Source organism: Salvia hispanica, chromosome 3, assembly GCF_029641045.1.
Source record: "Salvia hispanica isolate PSC_SH4W2 chromosome 3, Shi_PSC_v1, whole genome shotgun sequence".
NCBI classification, from domain to species: Eukaryota; Viridiplantae; Streptophyta; class Magnoliopsida; order Lamiales; family Lamiaceae; genus Salvia; species Salvia hispanica.
Genome location: NC_142694.1, coordinates 53,668,615 through 53,694,132, shown reverse-complemented (window position 1 = coordinate 53,694,132; position 25,518 = coordinate 53,668,615). Strand labels below are relative to the sequence as shown.

Genomic DNA, 25,518 nt, shown 5'->3' with positions numbered 1-25,518 from the left:
TTTTTACTCCTAATTCGACACTTCGTTGACTAATTTTATGACATAGATAACTAAAAAAAGATAACTTTCAATTTTATGGTAAATATATAAATTATATATTGAATTTTTATTAATATAATAATTATTACATAAATTAATCTCACTAAAAGAATATTTAAATTTTTAACATGCATTAAAATTTCACGAAATATCACAAATATTAGTATTTTATGATTGAGTATAAGCATATATATCAAATTTATCATAATTAAATATTTTATATTTTATAAATATAACTAATTTTCATCATGATTTATTGGATTGTTCGAGCCTTAACCTTATCGGTAGCAACTCGATTAACCTGTCGGGCTAGCCCGAAACCCGAGCTTTTAGGGTTAGGGCCGAACTTTTACAACCCGATCACAACCCGGCAAGCCCGCATCCAATTGACCCGCAACCTGAGTAGAGTTAGCCCAAAATCCGATGGGCCAGCCCAATTGACATCCCAACATGACAAGATTTCGTTGCACGGGGACTGGCGGATGAACTGCATGCTGGGAGTGAGAGTGATTGAGCCAATGGGCCATCTTGGTCCGAATTGGGAGTGCTTTTTTAATATTAAAAAAATACTCAAATTTAATTACTTTCATTTTTTTCTTATACGAATAACTAGCTAATCGCTGGTTGTTATTTTTTCAATTTTTTTAATAATTTATCACCTGTATAAAACTATAAATATCTTACTTATTTTTTCATAATATAATTACCAATGAAGAATGAACGAATATCCCTTATTGGATAGATGAATACATAATGACTATTTGAGTTATTCGACGCAATAGACATCCCAAATCATAATGCGCAACAACCCTTATGAGATTTTACCTAAAGCGTTGTGAGTCCGTGCGTGATACTCCCAATCACGATTGATTCCAACACAATTAGTAGAAGAAATTTAGGTGCACTTGAACCCCTTTAGGTGTGACTATAATTTCTTATGTAATTTTTGGATTCAATCTTATTATTAAAATTAGGGAATTGCTAGAATGACAACGCCAGTTTAAGGGACACTGTGCCACCAATCTTAAGCGTTAGATTTGGCGTGAGATTCAATTTTAAAGTGACATCTGGTAGTTTAGGTTTATTATTAAAATGAATAAAAATATTGCTAAAGGCTATTTCTGGAATTCACAATTGCAGCGGTTTCTTCTGAAACGCAATTCACGGTATTTCTTCCTTCTCTCTTTCTTCTATTTACGGCATTTATCTCAAAAATCTGTAGAAAAAAAGCCATAGCTATATTGAGTGTGTGCGATTGTTTTAATCTTAAGCGCTATTTCCATTCTCTTCTCTGAAATTTTTCCTTCAATATTAAGTCAATCTATGGAGAATGATGTTCCCGCTGATATCCATTTCATTGATTTTGAAGACGGTAAGAGGCACTTTCCTTATTGTTCAATTTAGGAGGATACTGATTTTTTGTGTTACTTCTGTCTATCTTCAGTCGTTAGTCAATCCATGGAGAATGATGTTCCCGTTGACACGAATATGACCTATTTTGCAGGCGGTTCTAATCATGTAATTGTGTTTTTAGATTTTGTTGGTTATCTATGTGATTCAACTTTATGTAATTATGGAGTGTATTTTTTTATACGCGAACTCAAATTCTAGACATATCGTATAGGATGTCGCAAAGCAAATTCCGCTGTTATTAATTTGCTGTGTTGCTTTTTGATGGTGATCCATTTGCATTGCTTAGTTGATAAAATATATTTGCTTTGTTAAATATGTTTTGTTGCTAAATTAGTTGGCTCCATTTGCTTTTGCTACTGTTAAAATATCTCATATTGCTTGCTTAATATTATTAATTGACAAACAATTGCAGAGACAGATATACTGTATTGCTTCTTTGTTTGAATGACAATGCTTGTTGTGCTTTAATTCAATTGTGAGTTTGCTTGATGTAATACCATTTGTTGCTTAGTTCTTTTGATATTATTGCTTCTTTTTTTTTATATATCCTACGCAGCTGCTTGTGTCTCCAAGTGCCCTAACAAACTAAAACCATTCGTTGGCAAGAAATTCAACACTTTGGACGCCGAAATTGCTTTCTACAATGCTTATGCTCATGAAGCTGGCTTCGACACCCGGAAACGTGGAATCAAATCTTCACGTGAGAGTGTTACTTGACAATATATTGTGTGCAACAGGCTAGCGTTGAAGAATGAGATTGAAATGGATCACATTCATGCTCGTGAAGGATTTATTAACAAGCGCAAAAGAACCTCTAAAAGATGTGATTGTAAGGCTAGAATCTCATTGAGGCTAGAAGGATTTTAATTACTATCCATTGTATCTCAATTGCATAACTTATTACCAATTGATGGGATATATTCATTTTACTGTTTGATTAAGTTTATGGATTTGCTTAGATTGCTTGGACACATTCAATTTATTGCTTGTTAATGTTTATGGTTTTGCTTGGATTTAATAAAGCAACTGCTTGCATATATAGGATTGCGTGTTAATATCGCTTTAGTTGCCGGTAGATCCAAATGAATACTTTTGTTAGTAGAATGTTGTAGACAATACTTATAACCAAGTGCTTGGTTACATTAAATTTAATGCTTGATTATGTTTATGGATTTGCTTGGTTGATATTGCATTACTTTATTTTGCTTTCCTAATAAGTGTTCAAACATATTTCACTTTATTATTTGTTAATGTTTATGGTTTTGCTTGGATTTACTATAAACATCTGCTGCATATACAGGCTTGCATGTTAATATCGATTTAATTGTTGATAGATGCGGATGAATACTTTTGTTAGTAGAATGTTGTAGACTGTACTTATAACCAAATGCTTGGTTACATTAAATTTAATGTTTGATTATGTTTATGGATTTGTTTGGTTGGTATTGCATTAATTTATTTTGCTTTCCTAATTTCAACTATTCGAACATATTTCGCCATAAAGAAAAGAACAGAAAAACGAATAACAAAATTTTAAAACAAAAAAACCCTTAAACCAAAACTAACCAATATTCAAAACAAATTCTAATCAGAACAAAGTAATTGTCACTTTTCAAAATCAATGTAATTCATCATTCAAGGTTTTGGGAAATTTGCCACCATTTTTTCAACATCAACGGTTTCTTTACTTTGTGCCTCTTTCATGTGGCTTGTTATTGTTCTCATCAGGTAATCAATGACCTTGTTTTCGTTACTATAAACCATAGTTGTAACGAAATTCGCACGGAGCAATTGGAATGCCTTCGATGGCTTGTTGGTAAGGTTGCACTTCCAATCTTTAACCTTTAAAGCAAGCAAATATACAGCCATAAATAAGCAAAAATGTAAAATGAACTTACACCCAAGCAAACAACAACAAAGAACCAAGCAACAAACAAAATAAGAACAAGCAATTCTTAATGCCCACAAAAACGTAATCAAAATGTATGAAAGGGGGTCTATCATCGTACCAAGCATTTTTTAACTCTAGAAAAAGCAAAGAATCAATCTTTAATAAGCAACCAAATACATTTTTAAAAGCACCCAACATTTTCCTAACTCTACAATAAGCAAAAAATCAATATTCAATAAGAGGATACATACATTTTAATGACACCCAAGCGAACAACATCAAAGTATAAAGCAACAAAAACACTTAAAACAAGCTATTCTAAATGACCAAAAAAACTTAACAAAAACATTTGAAACAGGGTCGGTCATGAGACCAAGCATTTTCTAACTTTAGAATAAGCAAAGAATGAATATTCTTTAAGCAAACAAATACTTTTTAATGACACCCAACACTTCCTAACATTAGAATAAGCAAAATATCAATATTCAATAAGCAAACAAATTGATTTTAATGACACCCAAGCAAACTACAACATAGTACAAAGCAACATCAACACTTAAAACAAGCAATTCTAAATGTGTATTTAAATCAAACGCGTACTTGTCTATCATCATACCAAACATTTTTTAACGGTAGAAAAAGCAAAGAACCAATCTTCAATAAGCAACCAAATACATTTTTAAAAGCACCCAACATTTTCCTAACTCTATAATAAGCAAAAAATCAATATTCAATAAGAGGATAAATACATTTTAATGAAACCCAAGCAAACAACATCAAAGAATAAAGCAACAAAAACACTTAAACACAAGCTATTCTAAATGACCAAAAAAACTTAACAAAAACATTTGAAACAGGGTCGGTCATGAGACCAAGCATTTTCTAACTTTAGAATAAGCAAAGAATGAATATTATTTAAGCAAACAAATACTTTTTAATGACACCCAACACTTCCTAACATTAGAATAAGCAAAATATCAATATTCAATAAGCAAACAAATTGATTTTAATGACACCCAAGCAAACTATAACATAGTACAAAGCAACAACACTTAAAACAAGCAATTCTAAATGTGTATTTAAATCAAACGTGTACTTAAATTTTTGCAACAAAACAACCAACAAAATCAGATTATCATGCTCTAGATTATCATGCTCCAGATTAAGCAAAAAATCCAATTCTACGAACAAAACAACAGACACAACATTCTCTAACTCCAGATTAAGCAAAAAATCCATCTTTTGATTTTTTGTTTTGGTCAATTTAACGCAGCCGATTAAGCAAAAAATCCATCTTTGGATATTTTGTTTTGTTCAATCTAACTCCAGAATAAGCAAAAAAATCCTTCTCTATGCTACAACATCAAACAAGAATATAGAAAAAAAGCAAACAAGAACATAGAACAAAGCATCAAACAAGCCCTAGGAATCAAGGTTTACACATGCAATCCAGAAACTAAGTGGAAACAGGTACGACAACTTACCGATGACACAGAAATCCCTGGAGAGCGCCGATTTCAAGCTTCAATCGCCAATTTAAAACTTCAATGGTCGTTTACGGGAGAACCACAAACCGCTGGGGGGAGGATTTCAAACTCCAACCGCCAATTTTCAAGCTTCTGATTGGGCAATTGCACACGGAAAAGAAGAGAACCACAAATCGTTGGGGGAGGATTTCGGTGAGAGCAACCAGTCTAGGGTTTGCTTAAATAGATGAAGAAACACGGTGGATGATCGGATTTCCATAAATCAGTAGATGATCGGATTGGGAGATTGGGAGATTTGGAGAGAGAAACGATTCAGTTTCCCACGTAGTGGGCATACGTTATAGCTTGGTGGTAGAGAGGGGATGAATCAACACCCAAAAAAATCGCGATTTACCATTCCCTATTTTAATTTAATTGCAAGCAAAAGACAAAATTACCCTGCAAAGCGACCCATTATTCACGACCAAGCAATCTGTGCTCTATTTCTAAAATCCAATCTAAGCCATCTATATAGGAGATCTGACGGTTAATAACGGTGTTACATTGTCAATTTAATATAGGTGGCACCCTAGTATGCCCCATTAAAATTATGTTATACTCCTTGTTTATGTAATCTTGAGTGTTCGTAATTTAACTATTTAATTTTTTTTAAATTGTTCTTATATGCAAATAAATTGTATTAGAATATATATGAAATAACAGATGAGTAAAGAATATGATAGAAAATAATGCGAGGCCCAGTTTAACGACTTATGAGAGATGATCGTCGGTTGTGTATCACCGGAAATGAACATAGAAATGCGATAATAAAAAGATGCTATTTTCACCATTCCACTTAAATTAACATACTTGAAAAAATATTATTATTTTTTTATTTATCACCCCTCTACATAATAAAACATCAAACATCATAGTATAAAATAGGTCTGTCAAATCGGGTACCCGCGGATACCTAATCCGAAAATTTTGGGTACCCGATCCCGAATTTTCCAAAATATAGTATCCGATACCCGATAGTGGATGTTCCTGCGCGAATCTCAGCAATCACTTGTTCTGATTCTACATATTGATCGTTTTGAACTAAAAGAAAACTTTGGGGTGGAATATTTACATTATGTCGACTATCTTCCGAATTTCATTTCGGGTACCCAATTACTCGACTCGGGTATCCAGTCCCGATTTCAATTTAAATTTTGACTTTTTTCAAAAAGAAAATATTAACTGACGGAGGTAGAGGGCGGCGGCGGTGGATGGCGGTGGCTGGGCAATATGGGCTGCAGCGCAGGCGAGAGAGCAAGAGAAGGGAGAGATGTTGTGGCCGACGCTGGGAGAGGAGACAGCGGCGGCGGCATTGGCGGCGGCGGAGGGAGAGCGCGGAGGAAGAGCAGGAGAGGAAATGAGACGTGTTTAATTATATAAGTAAATGATTAGTTCTAGGAACAGTAGCCTAATGTTTAATATTTAATTATTTAAAGTATGATTAGTAATACGAACAGTCAGTTCATGCTTAATATTTAATTACTTAAAATTGTTAATAAATAAATAAATATATTATATATTAATTTTTAAAAAATTGGATAATTCGGGTATACCTGATCGGGGAAAAACCAAAATCCTCAATACCCGATCTCGATCCGAAATTCGAATTTTCGGGTTTTGGGTATCCAATTACCCGATTTTTCGGGTTTGGATATTGGGTATCCAATACCCGGTATTAGGGCTGACAATTTTTGGCACGACACGATAACATGACATAAACCCCGAATTGGTAAAATGACGGATTCTTCTTTTCGGAGGCATGAAATTAATGGGTATGTGTCAAAGCTTATTGGGTTCATGTCCTTATCGTGTCGACACGATAACGACATGAAAATTTCGTGTCGTGTTCGTGTTACACGTTAAGTATACTATAATATTATTTCATGTCGTGTTCGTGTTACACGTTAAGTATATATAATATTAATTTTATTTTTATTTATTTTAAAAATTTAAATATTTAAAAATTTAAAAATTAAAATTTTAAATTAAAATTTTCATATTAGAAATAATATTAATATATTATAATATTATTATTATAGTGTTGCTATCGTGTTGTGTCATATATGCGTTGTTATCGTGTCGTGTTGACCCGAAGTGGTTCGTGTCATTAATAGGTTCGTGTCGTGTTCGTGTCTGAGGGTAGCAGGTCGTAGGTCGTGTTCGTGTTCGTATTTGGAGTTTTCTTAACGGATCGTGTTCGTGTTTGTTGTTATCGTGTCGTGTCGTTATCGTGTCGACACGATAACGACACAACACGCACGATTTGTCACCCCTACCCGGTATCCATTTTGACCTAGTATAAAATGTTGAACGAAAATGTTATCTCCAATAGACAAAGTAGGCCCAATTCAATTAGGACCTTTAGAAGCCCAACTTCACCTAGTCTAACCTGTTGCAGCTTTGTAGGCTGTAGCCCGATAAAGCCCATGATATCTGAAACTCGTTAGCTTAGACTGTTAAAAGTCGCTACAGCGTTTCTTCATTAAAGTAGATAGAAGGTTCACCCTTAATTCCGATTTTGCATTGAACCCTACGTTGTTGCCGCCTTAAACCTCCGGCGCCGGTGGCTCGCGACCAATCGCAAAATGGCAACCCTGCCAAGATTCACAGCCGAGACGCTGAAGCTCGCAGCTAAACAATCTCAGCGCTGCCACGTCGTGTCAGACCGTCTCCGCACTGCCATAGAGAACTACCTCCGAGGTATACTGTTCGGCATAGCATTCATTGTGTTGCGCTTCCCATGGGGATCTTTGCTATTACACTGTTCTGAATGAAAATGAGAAATGAATTTTCGTCTAAATCAATAATGTATTTTTCTAGTAGTATTTCGTAATCAGGCCACTACCAGCAATATTAGAATTGATGCATACTTTATAGAAGGAAAGTGATGTGGAATTTAGTTTATACTTAATGCATTTTAATTCCGTTAATGAAAATGCTAAGGCCAAAATTTGTGTTCCAGAGCAAGAATTTCTCAATATGAGGCAGAAGGTGCTAAGCTTGTCCCGATCGTTCACTGGAATCAAGGAAGCGAACTTGCTCCTTCCTAGCTCAACTTCAAAGGAGCTAGTTGAAGATCCGTTGAAGGCTATGGAACGCTCACAGCGGTGGAAACTCTCCACTGCATATGGAGATGCTGGTCTTAGATACCAAGAAGATCAAGCCATAGCATATGTTGCTTCCCGAATGCCTGCAGTCTACTCGGCTCTCTACCGAGTTCTCAGTGAGGTAAAGAAGCAAGTGGGCGTAGCCATTGCGTGTATCTGTGTGAGCTTTGGCCTGGGGCCAGGGGAACGTCTATGTCTACTTTGTATTTGTGATATGTTGTTTAGAATATTCATCCTTCTCTTTTCTAGTGAATTGTGTAGTTTTTTTTTTGCCAGAATCTCACTAGTTTGCTAAATTTTTGTGAAAATGTTTTGAACATGTGATCATCGTTTAAACTCTAACAGGATATACGTCAAAATGTACTTCCCGTCCCTGTAAATATCTGTTTACAAGTGTTTTCATGGTGATTTTTATTCAATAGTTCACCTAATTATTTTGTAGGATATGTTTTTTAGAGAAAAAAGAAAGTGTTGTATCCTAGAAAATCTAATTCAACCTCTAACGGTTGGAGAACTATTATCCCTAATTAGGATTTAATGATGGTGTTAGGTGAGAAGAAGAGTTCCTGATTTTGCTCCAACTAAAGTACTAGATTTTGGGGCTGGAACTGGTTCAGCACTGTGGTGAGCCCGTTGAACACGTTTCCTGGGTTTCACATGATATGAGCCTATATTTATATCGTCTGTGAACTGGTTTTGTTTTTTTTTATCGTGTTTATTCAATTGTATAGGGCGATGATGGAGGTTTGGCCTGGGTCTTTGGAGCATGTTAACTTGGTGGAGCCATCACAATCAATGCAAAGAGCAGGATTAGGTCTAATTAAAGGTATAATGTGAGGACAATTGGTCTGTATACTACATATGGAATTCGAAACATGTTTTATTTACTTTCACCTTATTTTGGGGTGGTATGTGTGTGTGTGTGTGGGGGGGGGGGGGATGTCCAATGTTGGGGTGGTAATTATCTTTTCCTGTATGTGAACTTTGAGGCAAATGACCTTACTCTTTCTTTTTATCAAATATATCACTAGAACTGTTGGTCTTAGAAGCAAATACTAATGGGTCCGTATTCATTAACTTCCATGGGAATCCCATACCAAACTCAAACGTTGATTGGTGTTCATAATTTTGCTTCTACTTTGGAGCTGTGCAGCAGTCTTTGGTTATGGATTCTCTGCCTTTTTTTGCTTTGATTGTTTTTTGAATGTTTAGTTTGTGGTCATGGGTAATAGTAATGTACTAATGTACGGTGTCATCCACAGGAAAAGAGTAGAAGTAATTGAGTAAAAGGATGATCTTGGGTAAATATGCAATTGTATGCTTGTGAGTGATGGAGAATAGAGATGAAGCTTGTCCACAGTTTCTAGTTTGAATGAGAATTTCTAGTTACACATCTATAAATCTATTTGATCATAATCATTTTCTTTCTTGGCATATGCTACATTTACGAGTTAGTACTCCTACCAACATTCTCTTTATGTTTTATATTATAACTCTTGACCTCTCTAAAATCTGAGCACCAAGGCAACAAAGGTGTGGATTTGGAAGTTGGGACAAGATTTTGATATACATTGCTTGTGTGTTAATGCAGTTAGTCTCTAACTTTTTGTGGTCTAACTGTTGATGTTTCTGAACTTGCATCCTTGCACTTGACCTCATTTTGAATATCAGTTAAGCTCAATAGATATTGTGAAACTAATCTCTTGAATACTCCTGAGTTGTGTTTTGTGTTGGGTAATGAATGCAGATTTAAAAGAATTGCCTCAAATCCAAAGCTATGATAGCCTCCAGTCACTGACTAAAAATATAAGCAAAAATAAGTCTGGAAGAAAACATGATTTGGTCATTGCCGTAAGTATCTTTTTTACTTTTTTGCTATTTTATAAACATTCTCTGTTTTTTCCGTTTAAATGCTTCTCAATATCATCGAGCTGCTACACTATGTTAGTTGCATGCTCATTTTTTGTAATTATCAATTTGTGCTTATTATGCGAATCTCATGGTTTAATATAAAATATCTTTTGCTATCTCACAAAGTCTTACGTCCTTGGAGAGATACCATCATTAAAGGATAGAATCACTCTGGTGCGCCAGCTCTGGGATCTCACAGAAGACATCTTGGTAATTTTCTCAACTTAATGGTTGGCATGTTACCTTTAGTTAACTTTATCTATTTACATTCTTATTAACATGCATTGAGGTGTGTCATTTCTGAAGTTGCATATTTGTGTAGAAAAACAGGACACTTTGTTAGATATGACCTGAAACAGTAGAAAATACCTGATTATTGTGAGATTAGAACTCAATCAGAATTCATATACAGCATTATTTTTCAAGATTAATTTCTTCTGTGGATGTAGGTTGAACACTCTTTTCTTAAATTCAGATTTAAAAGCAACATATGTTGTTAGTATCCTTGAACTCAATCCACCAACTGACCCTGACATTACCCACTGGTCCTGACAATGTGTGTATGCATGGACTCAAAAACATTACTCTTAGGGCTGAGATGGTGGTAATTTAACTAGAACATTTGAGATTTCTGAAAGGGAAAAAATATATTGTATATAGGCACGCCTCTTTAAGATTGAACTTAAATAAACTACTCCCTCCATCCCACTAGAGTATGCATTTTTGGTTGGGCACGAGTTTTAATGCACAATTGGTAAAGTAAGAGAGATAGAAAGAAAAACTAATTAAAGTATTGTTAGTGGAGGTTGGGTCCCACCTCTTTAGAGAGAAAGTGCATACTCTCGTGGGATGGACTAAAAAGGAAAAAAGTGCATACTCTTTTTTTTTGACGGAGGGAGTATTAAAGAGCCAAAGACGCGTGGGTGGTTATTTAATTATGAATGCAACTTTTGACTGTAAGCATACAACTAAGCATAAGGTGGAACTCTTACAAGTAGAACCAACTTTAAGAAAAAAAATCCCCTCTTTTAATACTAACTGAATAAACTGATTTAATATTGTTTTTTTTTCCATTTTGGTGTTGTTATTCTTATTGTATCCATGGCTATCTTTTTTATTTGGCTGCTTTCGCTCGTGATGTAATTTCTCTTGTATATGCACCTCCTCTGCCTCTTCTAAAAGTTTTCTCTGTATTTGTTTGATGAAAGTTTTCTGTTAACTCATAAATCACAGTTTTGTGCACTGTGGATCAGGTTTTGGTAGAGCCTGGAACCCCCCAAGGATCAAAAATTATATCCCAAATGCGATCCCACATCTTATGGATGGATAAAAGGGTACATAATGGTTGTATTTTCTGGAATCCTCTTTTTGTGGTTTATTTCTGATACGAATGTGCTTTTGCTCCCCAGAGAACCCGGAAATTGCAGAATGCAGCCAAGAGAGCTTCTAAAGATATAATGACACTAAAAACTGGTGCATTTATTGTTGCTCCCGTGAGTAATGGAGTTGATGTTTCATATGCTGCAGCTTACGTAACATCTTCAGCAACTAGCTAGATTGATTCTGACCGATTATGAATTCATGATTTTTCTTGCAGTGTCCGCATGATGGACCTTGTCCATTGCAGAATACAGAGAAATACTGTCATTTTGTCCAGCGCCTGGAGAGGACACCTTCTCAGCTATTATACAAGGTTTTTTTTTGTGATAACTAATGCTATAGCACCTTGCACTTGTACACAAGTCTCTTACAATCCTTCATGCGCTGACTTGGCTGTTAGTATGGAAGCATTAATTAGTCCATGAGCATTGTCCTCTAGGTGTGCATTTTCATTGTCCTCTGGGTAAAGTAGAAAATTTTCATTACTGACCAAACTTGTACTCTGTTGGATATGTGGGAATATGCTCTTGCCAACTTCATTCTCAAAATATTCTGGGAACAAGTAATGAATGGGGACACCCATTTCTCATTGGACAATGTTCAAAGAAATGGGACCTCTGATATTTTTGCCCATCACCACTAACCTGGGATGGGGTTCAATCTTCATGTCCTAAATGCACCTCAGTCAAACCTCAGATCAGAGCCTGTGATCTTCTTTCCTTCCTACCACCACTTTATCATTGCTATCATTTAAAGCTTCCTCCTCTGTCACCGTTGGCCATCTATAGCTATCTTAAGTTACTTAGCCTGCATGGTGCTGTGTCATAGTAGCTGATAAGACCATACTACCTCTTTGTCTATAGCTATCACATTTCAAGCTTGCTTAATTCTAATGCTTCTTGCAATCTAGCTCCTGTGGCTCCTTTCTCCAGAATCCCCTTGCGCTTGAAAAAAAATGTTTTGATGTCTGACATTATTTGTTTGTGGTTATATGGAAAGCAACCTGACTTACTAAGAAGTATTTTTACCAGATCACACATATATTGAGGTCTTCTTATGAACATCCCACCCCTTTTTAAGTTGCTATTATAGTGCAATGTCAACTCTGTGCTCTTCAGGAAACAAATTTGTCTATTAGAAGTAATTATATATTGACTGGGTATGGAAAATACTTATAATTTCTTAAATCTGTAAAACTTCTGCAGCGATCCAAGGGTCCTTTACGTGGCTTTGAAGATGAAAAGTTTTGTTATGTTGCTTTTAGACGAGGAACAAGACCAAGGTTAGTTTTTCTTTCTATGTAAGATGCGATTTTCTTGAAAATTCGTAAGTAAGATGTGAGTTTAGGTGTTATCAAGCAACTACATCAATAATATAAATACTAGTACTAATTAGAATAAACATAAATTGATTAAATATAGATGATTATAATTTGAATCTGCTCATAACATTAACCTTTGAGAATTGGCGCTAAGTGCTTGAGAACAGGAATATGGTGTTCTCTTTGTTTGGTTCATTCAGAACCATTTGATTATAGAATTCCTTTTCATATTTGATATTGTTCTTGAGGCTCCCTTAGCTGGTTTAAACCGACGGAATGGAAATGGATCATATTCAGAACTACAAGTTGCTCGAATGGAATTGGAGAAAAAATTGAAGGTTAAAAGAATGGATATGACTCATATGAGGACATCCTGGCAGAGTTGGTTTGGCATAGATTGGCCTTAGAGGATGGTTTAACTTGAAGTTTGATAGCCTCAGCCAACTAGTGTGGGTATTTCGTGTTTTGGGAGTTGCTTCAAAGGTGGTCTCGATGTGAAAGTCCATGTCGTGGGGAAACTGTGAAACCACCAAGCGCTAACACATGATGTGGGAAAATGAGCGACAGTGTGGGATTTAGTCCTACTACCATGTTGAGATTGATGGCCAAGCTGAGATGCTTAGTTATATTTAGGGAGATCCATATTTGTTGTTTTGCCTCATCGCCTCAGCACAAAAAGACATGGAGTTTGTGGATACCATGAGCCGGTTTTGCTTTAACGGTTAACACAGGATACCATTTATAGCCACATGAAGAATCTCAGTTTTAATTATCCATTATCAGCCACCACTGGCTGTGGTGTAGGCGATGCACTGGCTGGTATCTAGGAGTTGGCAAACCTAAATGCATTGCGTTGCCAATTGAGTTTTACACTTCAACTGGGCTGCATGGGGAAGTCAAATTGCTCACTGGCAAGACCTGTCCTTTGTGGTTGGGGTTAGGGTGTTTGTTAATTTGACCTACCATAGCTCACACTATGAAGAATATGATATGAAGTTTGCACTGCATTTCATCCTGCGAAGACATGCATCTACCTTATTTCTCCATGTCTCACAACTCAAACATGTAAATGGGAACCCTGAAGTTATCCCAACACTGCTTGCTCACTTGGTGATGGAGGAATTGTGATTTGAACTAGGTATTGCAGTATGGCTCAGCAGGGGGTTTGCCGAGGATCTTTCTCGCAGATCTAGCTCACCATATATGTGCCGGCTGTACATATGTTTTCACCGAAACTACTGCAGAGATCAGAGGGATTTTTTATTATTATGGCTCCAATTTTGATCTTCGGGATTATATCCTAATGCCTGGTTTTGGTTATCGTATGGAAGAAACCTTCGAAATCACCATGCTGGGTTCTCACAAGAAAACCGTCCAACTATCTGTCTTTTTTCACGTAACTATTCTGATAATTATGATCTGACTTATGTTTATTTGGAGAGAGATTTCAATTATGAAATAATACAGTGAGCTAGGCCAGAGCCTGGTCTTAAAAGCGATGCATATTATGGCTCCTGAGCTTAGTGGCCAATCTAGGGATCAAATACTAGGAACGAAGATGACCTCTAGTGTGTAATTCCCTATGCTCAGCCTAGAAAAATAAATCAGCCTAGATCATAAATGTATTTAAGTCCCTATAATCCTAGAATATAAATCAGCCTATAAATGTTAAATAATTCAACTAGGGAATTAATATTGGCTTATCCCTTTATTACCATAACGATTGGCGAGCTGTGACTTGTATTACTCTTATCTGACCCTGGTTTTTAAGATATCGAATATCTGTTAGTTAATTAATTAAAGCTTTTGACAATCATAAATTCTTTTGGCAGTTACACTCAACAATTATTCAACCTCACTATCGCAGTACTTGAATTTAATCAAAATCTACAGGGTTTTATGATAAACATTTTGTGATCCATAAGAATTAAAGAGGATGTTATCAACCTGAAATGGATACATAGAAACCTAGTATAGGTAACTAGCTGTCTTATAAGAATTTTTTTGGTCCATCATCCAAAAACCAAAGCATATTGAGTTATCAGTTTGACTTTCACACACAGTAAGTTAAAGTGACATACAGACATGTGGACACATCTGAAACATTATTATTGTTTAGGTGACTGAAACATTGGTTCTCTACTTTGTTTACAATAGAAGAACACGTCTTCCTGTGATCATGGTAGAGTCTCAAATGGTGTACTCTCCTTCCCGTTACTGCATGTAATACAGTGTACAACTTTTGCCTGTTGGGTGGTGATGGTAGACTTGGAGTTAATATGCGCTAAGTTTGCAGTGCTGTTTAGCTTTTCTTGAGTTTTTCCTCTTTCCTCTCAATGTTAAGATTATCTGATAAATGCAGGATGAAGCTTTTTATTTCAGTTATTTTAGTCAAGTATCTGTGTTTCCAGCTCTTGTGAACTTGATAACTTGGAATGTTTTGCTGTTTATTCAAATTTTCTTTTTTATATGTATGGACATATTTGTTAATTTTTCTTGGACATGCATCTTAATAGTAACACATCCGAATTCTTTTTTCTTTGTTCGTAGAGAAGCTTGGCCTCTTGATGGTATGAAGTTTGAAACATTGAATGAGATGCAAGCTAATAAAATACCGGAAAATTTGGAAATCGATATGGGTAAGTGCCTCAAATTTGCTATAAGGATGGATTACATTATAGCTGAAATATTTTATTTCAGTAACTCTGCTTGGTGTGCATCCTGTTGAACCAACATTGTTTATTGTCAGAGAGCCAATTTGATAGTGAAGAAGCCTGGAGCGACGAGTATGAAGAAGATGCTGACAAAATAACTTTAAACGATCAAAAGTTATCAGATGCAACTACAGTGAATGAAAGTGGTGCTGAGGGTGTCGAGGACGACGAAGAAGAAGAAGCTAGTGCTGATCTTGGAAGTGGCTGGGGGAGAATTATTTATATGCCTTTCAGGCGGGGCAAAAGAGTCGAGTTGGATATATGCCGATCCACCAACAGCGAGGGCACAGAGGGCTCCTTCGATCGTGTTGTCATTACACAAAGTAAGAACCCTAAACTGCATCATCAAGCCCGACGCTCAATTTGGGGCGACTTGTGGCCGCTTAGGAGTGAGAAGAATTCCAAATATTTCATGTAGATATGGGAAAAAAAGTAGTCCGTGCAATACTCTCATGATATGTAATTGGGCTGTGGTATTGTAGAAATTAGTAAATGTACCAACACATCTACATGTAGCAATGCACCATATGCATATTTGGACAGTTATTTCAGCAAATATGTATATCGGCAAAGAAATGCAGACATAACATGCTGCCTACATATTTTGGAATTAGATCACGGAGTTGGGATCCTTTTACCAGGACACTTAACCTTGAAATATTAAAATTTATATGATATAGTTATAAAGATAAAAGTAAAAGTTATTAATGTTTTAATCAAATCTTAATATTTGGATCAGTTAAAAATCAGATCCAAAACATTTTTATATGATAGGAGCTATATATTCTTAATTTTACCAACAATATAACAATTTGTCAAACACTTAATTTCTGTTGTGTTATATCTTTTCTGTATTTCAAATACTTTGGACAGTGCCCAATAAATTGTTGGGTGCTCTTTTAATGGTTTCAGTACCTGTGGGATTATTAACAATACCTTTGGAGAATGTTAATAAATTCCAAAATCCATTTCGCCGTCCAGTAACGACAACCGTCTTTTTGATAGGTACTGAAGTTGCCCTTTGGTTGGGTATTGGTGAAAAATTACCTATTGATAAATCCCTAACTTTAGGTCTACTTTAATTTGATTCAATTATGAAATAACACGACGCATGTATCTAAGGAATATGTCGCAATAGTAGCCTGTGAGACTCCTCTTTGTGCAATGCATAAAAGATACACTCTTTCACTAAGGAGGAGTATAAAATAACAAAATACCTTAATTAGAAAATACTAACTCTCTTAATGAAATGTTGTCATTTTGAAATATTTGTTTCTTTTTAATTTTAGATAATTGAACTTCTATTAAATTATTATATTTATATTCTACTACTCTCTACGATTCCATAATAGATGGAATATTTGGACAATGACATGAGATTTAGGCGTTCTTGTTTTGTGTGATAAATAAAAAGAAAAAATAGTATATTTATATTAATGTGATAATAGCTTTTTCTAAAAAGAAATGTGATATCTTTTGTTAAATAAACTAAAAAGAAAAACATTATATATAAATTCCAAAAGAGTCATATTGTGCTAATATTGTGTGACATAAGGATTAGTATAAAAAAAAACTAAAGCTCATATTGTGCTAATATTTTCATAAAATAGTAAAATAAAATTAAATAAAAAAAGATATTTAGAAATGTTGTAGCAGCCCCCCAACCCAGTCAGTGAGTGTGACACATGATTCACGTGATTGCTGTCTTAATGATTCCCATGCTATAGGAGTATTACAGCTCAACATTCATTACTCACATGGGGCCGCCTCGGGCCCGGCCCGATTCGATCCTCTTTAGATTCGGTTTTGGACTCTGGTTCAATTCATAGTACCATGCACGTGGCTGGCTCCCTTCCACCGGCTGCTCCGGTTACATAGTAATACTTCAATTATATACACATCTGCCACCCAATTATTTAATTATTTTACGAATTTTAAATATCAAAGAATTTATGTAATTATTATATAGAGAAAGCAGCCTCGGAATGCACGGCCAACTTGGTACATAAAGCGTGATATTATTGCTGAGGTCATGATCTAGTGACGACAATAAACAATTTATCTCCTTACAAAGTTGTGTTTCTTTATGGTTTAGGAGTTGTTACTTACCACGCTCCTTGGATTTTTTTATCAATTGATTTAAACATTTTATAACCCTATTCAATTTCCTATATCAAAACATAGTCTGACTATTTTTATTAAACAATTCCATAAAAAAACAAAAGAATTCTCCTGTGGGCACATGGGGCAAGTGAAGGTTTTTTTATATTTTAGTACTAGAATATGTAAAGTTGTTGGCATAATTGAACCTTAACCTTAATGTAAAGCATTTAACATGTCTTGCTTTTCTTAGAATATGAAAAGTTGGTAGTATTATTGGACCTTAATGTAAAACAAGATATCATGATTTGCCTTTATCTATTATTGACCGGTTATAAGCTGAATAGTGAAGAAAGGAACTATTGTCAAGTTGTGGGATAGTTATTTTTGTAGAGTAAATTATTGCATTTGGGGATATACTAAGATTAATTGAACTAACTAAAAGTGAGATGAAAGTACGTAGCAGATTGTGTAGTTACAAAATCATGCAAGTGGAGTTACATTGTAATACTCAAACTATTGATTATCAATAGAATCCTCAACTTATACATAATTACATTTAATTACCTGAAAGATCGACATGTTAACAAAAATACTCCAAACTATACATAACCAATTAAATAAAAACTGTCAAAATCAATTTTCAATCACAAAATTTTACGTTGCTACTCCCTCCGTCCCCTATTAGGAGTCACTCTTTGACCGGACATGGGTTTTAAGAAATGTAAAGAAAAGTTGGTTGAAAAAGTTAGTGGAATGTGAGACCCATTTTTTTATATTAGTTTTATAATAAAATGTGAGTGAATTGAGTTAGTGAAATGTGGGACCTACTTACCATTTATGGTAAAAATGAAGTATGACTCTTAATTGGGGACAGACTGAAATGAAAAAATGCGACTCTTAATGGGGGACGGAGGGAGTAGTAAGATAATAATTGACATGGTTTTCAACATGCATAACTGACATAGCAGCATGGAAGCTTACATTTTGACATTATGTAATACTTTATCCACTATTAAAAGTCACATTTTACATTTCATTTCATCTGCAAAGAATTACTACTACTTTTTTACCTTCCAATAAATAGTTAGTAGAATGTGACACATCACCTTCCACCAACACATTTTACTTCCAACTACTTGACATGTAGTGTTATTTTGCTTAAGTTGATGTTTTATTGGTTAAGTCACTTCTGTGGTGTGTAGTGGGGTATTAGCAAATGTGTTGTTCTTTGTGTGATTTTTTGGTTGATGTATGATGTTTGTATGTTAACAACTCTACTACTCACTGCACCTTTCGGCTTGAGCATTTCTTTTGTATATAAAATACGTTTAGCTTTTATTTTACTATAAAACTGAGAACCACATATCACTACATTTTCACCCATTTTTCTTTATTACTCCCTCCGTCCTCTATTAGGAGTAACATTTTGACCGAGCACGGATTTTAAGAAATGTAAAGAAAAGTTGGTTGAAAAAGTTAGTGGAATGTGGAACCCACTTTTTTATATTGATTTTATAATAAAATGTGAATGAAATGAGTTAGAGCATCTCCAACCATTCCACTAAACTCAAACTCATTTTAGTGTAAATGTCATACTAAATATTGATTTTACTCCAACCATTTACACTAAACTCAAACTTAAAAGAATATTCTCTAAATTATGCCTTTTTTACTCACAAAATTTGAAAAAAAATTTAGATTATGGTTTAGTGTAAACCTAAAGATAGGTATTTTTTTCTCAAAAACCAAAAATGAGATTGGTTTTTGAGTACTATTGGAGCTAAATACCTATCACATTTTAGGCTTTAGAGTACCCTTGGAGATGGTCTTAGTGGAATGTGAGACCTACTTACTATTTATGGTAAAAATGAAATGTTATTCTTAATTGAGGACGGACCAAAATGGAAATTGGTAACTCTTATTCGGGGACGGAGGAAGTATTTCTTAAAACACACATGTGTCAAACTCAACTGAGACTTCTAATCGCAAACGGGGAAGTAATACTAATATGCTAATATAAATCAAATAAACTTTATGACAATTTCACTTGTTTTTTTTATAGTTTTTTCATATATTTAAGTAAGACCATCTTAAAAGACTACAATTCATTTTTTAATTTAAGCATGGCCATTTTATTATTTTGTTTCGATCATTATGCTTAGTAGTTTCTGGTCCTCAATCTCGACTGGGAGTTTCCCACCAATCCACAAAAGATTGCTAGGATATGTTGAATACGTACCTTTTATTTCCAAGGATCTCATAAAATGACTTCAAAAGATTTAAAAGTTAATTTCACGAAATTATATCTACTACCTCCGTCCATCAAAATTTGTCCCACTTTGTTATAGCACGGGTTTTAAGAAATGTAATGGAATGTGAGTTGAAAAAGTTACTCCTACTAGACTGTGGGTCCTAGTTTTATATATTAGGAGTAGGTTAATAATAAAATGTGAGTATGAATGAGTTGGTGGAATATGGAGTCCACTACCAAAAATGGTAAAAGTGAAATGAGACAAATTTTGAGGGACGAACAGAAATGAAAAAATGGAACAAATTTTGGTGGACGGAGGTAGTAATATAGAATGTTTATGTAACTTAATGCGGATTTTGTCTTTGTTGACAAGGGCTTGCATCCCCTCACTCCACCAACGGAATAGAAAATCTTGATTTAGAAATACAAGCAGCATAAAATATGTTTTTAGCATGCATTCTAACTTGGGGCCGAGCCAGAAATTCTATTTAGCAGGGCCAAAAAAATACATAATTTTTTTTTAGAAATTTGAATTGGGGCATTTATTACCACCACGTGGATCCACTAACAATCCACTGTTTGTAGTTAAAGATGCTTTGAGTATACAAAAATTGTTCATTCTTTCCCTTATACTATAAGCAGGTTCTTGATGCATCTAACACCCTTTGTTTCCATATGGCGATTAAACATCGTGCCAGTAAGGCTCTTAGCGAAAGGATCGTTTATGTTGTCATTTGATGCAATCTTAGTTGCCTCAATTTCTCCATGTCTCATTATGTCTCTGATTAACATATTCCACATTTATTTAATTTTGCACCAAACATGAAATAAAATAACATCTCAATCCAAAAATCAACAATATTTAAAGTAATGAGATCGATAATAATTTCCAAATTAATTTAATATTTGCGCATTAGTTTAAGTAATTCGAATTGTAAAAAATAGTTATGCAATCATTACCCTAGATTTTGTCTCACAATTTTGCCACTCAATCTTCCGTTGTCGTTATTTGTAATTCGAACATACCGTCTCTCACATGCAAGCAATTATTATTGTTGTTACACACTTATATATATATATATATATATCAGTTCTAATTCTTCTTTTTTTCTTGAGGGGTACAACCTTTCCTCTTTTGTGTTATGCTGCAAATGCAAATTCCATCTAGTAACCAAATACAAAAGGAAGAAAATAAAGAGAACGAAACAAGGCGATCCTGCAGATGGCCACACGCACGCAATTCACATTCAATATAGTGTATCAATTCTAAAATGTTATTTTTTCATCCACGATTATAAATTCATTTTTTTTTCATTTTGGAATCTACATTATTAAATGTCTAATTTGACTTATATTACAACTTTTAATAAATAAATTTTATAGATACATAACAATTTAACTTTCATTTTCTCATTGTATACTCATATATTCATAGTGAAAAAAATGACCCGAACGACGATGCTTCTCCTTTTAATTTGTTTAGAATGAACAACGACGGATGAAAGATTTTGTTCGTTCAAAGGGCTGAGAATATCCAAGGAGGTTGGGGGGTTGAAAAAACGAACCGGATACTGCCTCTCTATTTGAGGTCGAACAACGATCTTTTGCAAAAATTGAGAGGAACGATGAGAAGAAGAAATATGACATGTATAGGACGAAAAAAAAAGTTGTGAACCTTAAAAGTTGACGTAAATCAACCAAGACAAAAAAAGAAAATTATTAATTTATGCCATCATATTAAGAAGACTAAAATCTGAGCCACAAGTTCTATTCTTATCAAAAGGACGTCAACTTTTTTCCGATCAATAAAAAAGCTGCAAAACAAGAACAACATAGTTATTTTAGTGGTACACTTTCCAAAAACGACAATTGCATCACAAATACCAAAAACAGCAAAAAAAGGATACAGAGGCAGTCGACTTTACAGCTGGTTATTTTCGTTTAATTTCTAATATTAATTGTAAGTTACATATATATATATATGTTAGTAGTCCGATTAATGTGTATTACTGCATATTCAAGCAATTCGAGTCATGGAATAGTGTTTATCTCAGCATAGTATGATAAAAATAGCAGTATCATATGTTTAGATCCCTTTATACGTTTTTGCGTTTATTTTTGCCCATTTACATATTTTTTGCATAAGCTCTATAATTAATACTATCTCAATATTCTTGAAGCTATAAATACAGTCGAAGTCATTCTTTATTTAATGAAATCATTATCTTTTTTTCATTAATGTATTTAAATAGTAGTAAGTCAATTATTATGGAGTATTTAAGGATGCAGTCAATTATTAGAGCATCTCCAATGCAAATAGGCCAGCCATTCTCTCTCTCTGCCACGTCAGCAGCACTAAAAATTCACATGTCATGTCAGATTTAGGCCAGCCATAGGCCAGCCGCAATAAAAGTAATTCAAAATATACTATATTTACGGAATTAAAATTACGATTAAATTACCGAATTAAATTTACGAGACATATACGGGAAAATTCATTAATTTTATTTAAATTTAAAAAAGTACATTAACTAAAAATCAAAAAAATTACATAATAAAAAAAATCCGGCCTTCCACACACGAGCCACCACCCCACTCTACTCCTCACTAATTTATTAAAAAAATACATAAAAAAATGTTAGTATGCCTTGAATCCGTTATAGTTTGTCGCTAACCGAACGGGGGTCGACGGTATGACATGTTTCTGTTTTAGGTCTTAATTTTGTATTGGGCTAGTTGTTGTTGTCCATCGCTAGATGTTGTTCTTGTACAGAAATTTAGAGATAGAGAAAATCGCGTTTATATAGTTTTTCAAAAATTAAAAAAAAAAATTAAAAAATAGCGCTGGCTGATCGGGCCGCCACAATGGCGGCCAGCGCATCGGCCAGCCACACGAGATCGGCTAGCCCACGCCGATTTGGCGCTAGCCTGCTCCAATGGTTCGGCTAGCCGACCGGCTAGCCACGTGAATCGGCTAGCCGACATTGGAGATGCTCTTCCTATCGTCTATCGGTATAGTTCAAATTCAAATCATCGGGACTTGGACTGACCCGAAATAGTTAATGAATTATTAATGAGTAATATGTTAGTTAAATAACAAAAGATTTAATGAACACATGAAACACAAGTAGAAGGATATAGTACTAAAATAGAAAATTTGTATAGAAATCCAATGAAACAAGTAAAACACCATAGAAAAATACAAGGATCTAAAAATGATACATTCGTCATTGTTTTGTACAAATAAGGACTGAATACAATTAGGAATAGTTACATATATAAAAATATAATTTCAAGTAAAAAATATCGTCAGAAGTCATTTGTATTGTATTGTAGTAATTAATTACATTAGAGATATTTTGGACTTTTTTTTTTGCCATTTTTTCAATTTTATAGCATATCAAGAGATAATTTAGTTTTTCTGTTTAATATTCTCTTTAATTCTTTCTCTTTTTCCCACTTTTTTACTCTTTCTTAGTAATTATTTAATTTTTCATTTATTTTTCGCACTCTCTATTTATTCTCATTTTAATTTGTTTTAAAAAATTAATAATTAAATAATTAAATGTAGAGTGAGAAAAATGAATAAATAATTAAATAATTAATGTACATCGAATTAAAAAATAATAACAATCTCTTTAATTTGATTTATATCTTTAAAAAACAAACAATGAAATATTAGTAGTAAATATATATTGGAACTTCGAAAGATACATTATTATTTATATAAGTACAAAACCACAAACGCACATGGGCTACAATTAATTGATTAAAATTTCAAAAGAACATGTAATACAAGTATGATTCATGTTTTGAAATTAGAACATCTCGGATGGCTTTAGTCTAGCCATATCCTAGCCAAAAACTCCTCCAGCCACATCATCAGGACAAGAAACCTCTCCTGCCACATCATCAGGATAAAAAACTGGACAAGCAATAGCCTAGTCACAGACCAACAAAATTATAAAAAACAAATAAATTACAATCACGCAAATTACGGAATTAAATTTACGACACAATTACGGGAAAATGTGATAATTTCATTTATAAATTAAAAAAACTAAAAAAAAAATTTACATAAAATTTTTTTTTGTAAAAAACACCATCTTGCTTCCACACACGATCCCCGTCTCACTCCTCGTCACCGCTACCCGGGAACCCAAAATCTAGCGCAGCTGAGTCCCCCTCGTCTCCCCTGGCCCTACGTGCGCGGGCCAAATCGACCTGCATACTCTGAAGGATCTCATAAAGAAACCCCTTCTCCACAGGGTCTTCTGCCGCCTTCCATTGATTAACGATTTTTCACATGTTCATCGCCGTTTGTTGACGCGCGAGTTCGGTGAGCTCGGCTGTCGACTTGCCAGTAGGGGGGATGCTGATTGGACCTCCTGGGACCCCTGGGCTACTTCCCTAGAACGGGCCCGTTGCGCCGTCCTTTGACCAACTGACAAACTCGTATTTTAGTGTCATGATTGGTGTGTTGATATGCTTAATTTTTGAGTTTTTGTTCTCAAAATGGTTATTTACAGCCAATTACTATTTATTTTGGAGTTCGCGTGTTTGTTGAGTGTTTTAGGCAAAATAGGCAAAAAAGAGGTGAAACAGGGTCTCACCCGGGCGGGTGGCGTTGAGAAGCCTTGGAGAGTCCAGAGAGCTCGGAAGAAGCCCCACCCGATCGAGTGAATTTACAGTACAACAATTGTACCCGGCCGGGTGATTTTTCAGTACAACAATCCCACCCGGCCGGTTACGTATGTCTGGCGATTTTTTTTATATTGTGAAACGCGATTTTCTGAAAGAGGAGAATAAGAAAGAAAAGTTAGGGCAACTCTACTCATGCTCTACCGCCGTGAAACACAAAAACCATTTCTCTCAAGCACTATTGGAAGAAGATTGAAGATTCAAGCTTCAATTCCTCCGCCAATTGTACTCTGTATCATGTTTTCCATTGTTTTCTTTAGTTTAGACTTGTTTTCTTCCATGAATATGAGTAGCTAAACTTCTTTTATGTAGAATTCTTGGTGAAGATGCATTGATTCATAGTTTTAATCCAATTGATTTCGTTTTATCTAGCTCTTGTGATTGTTTGGTTTATTCCTATGCTTTTTCCTGTCAATTGCTTGATTACCAATTAGTAGTGTTAGGGTTCCTTAGAGTATTCAGGAGGTGAAATAATTAATTTTGAAAGAGGAATAATCCACACCTTTATTCAATAAAACTCGGGAGAGTTGAGATTCTGAGTGGGATCTTTAATCTAATAAATCTTTTGGGAGTTAAGTCTAAGAATTAGAAGGAGACTTCAATTGTTACACTTAATCTGCGGATTTCTCACCTTGGGAAAGGTTAAATTCATATCTGTGATTGATTCGACAATTCTAGAGACTTTAAATGGTAATCTAATATCAATTGGGTTAGGCTATGAGTTGTGCATCGGATCCTTGAATTCTGCATATTTCTCCATCATTGGTGCGACGAGTAAACGATGGAGGGGACGGGAACTCCTGAGCATCGTCGGGGGGCTCGTGGGAACCACCGCTGCTGCTGTAGTCACCAGCGAGGTTAAGCCACTGCTTCTTCGGCTAGCCAGCATCGACACCCGCCCAGTACTTCTCATAATCCATCAGCACCTTATAGCAGTTCCAGAAGGTGAACTCCTTATAAACATTCTTCAAGAGGAACTGCGACTCCGCGATCCTCATGACATCGTCGTCAGTTTGGCCGCTGGTCTTCATGCGGAGGTTGTTGGCATACAACCCTGCAAATCGGGAGACCGCAACCCTGATTCGGTCTCACTGCTTCCGGCACTCCACCCCGCTGTGTGGCTTCCCATGCGGGCAATGTGTCTTGTAGGCTGCTGCAATC

The 25,518-nt window shown here is 35.0% G+C and overlaps 1 protein-coding gene and 1 long non-coding RNA gene across 2 annotated transcripts; both read left to right on the top strand.

The window, feature by feature from the left end:
- The first annotated feature begins 110 nt into the window (after positions 1-110).
- Positions 111-2,449, top strand: LOC148931086 (uncharacterized). Its single transcript, XR_016136410.1, has 2 exons — positions 111-1,411; positions 2,009-2,449. It is a non-coding gene; the product is annotated as an uncharacterized LOC148931086 (long non-coding RNA).
- Positions 2,450-7,353: 4,904 nt separating this feature from the next.
- On the top strand, positions 7,354-15,915 carry LOC125215355 (copper ion binding / methyltransferase). The gene is made up of 12 exons (XM_048116751.2): positions 7,354-7,569; positions 7,832-8,097; positions 8,527-8,600; positions 8,708-8,802; positions 9,724-9,827; positions 10,014-10,097; positions 11,141-11,221; positions 11,297-11,380; positions 11,485-11,580; positions 12,473-12,549; positions 15,139-15,227; positions 15,338-15,915. The coding sequence occupies exons 1-12, from the start codon at positions 7,455-7,457 to the stop codon at positions 15,718-15,720; spliced, it is 1,548 nt and encodes a 515-aa protein (XP_047972708.1). The 5' UTR covers positions 7,354-7,454; the 3' UTR covers positions 15,721-15,915.
- Positions 15,916-25,518: the final 9,603 nt, after the last annotated feature.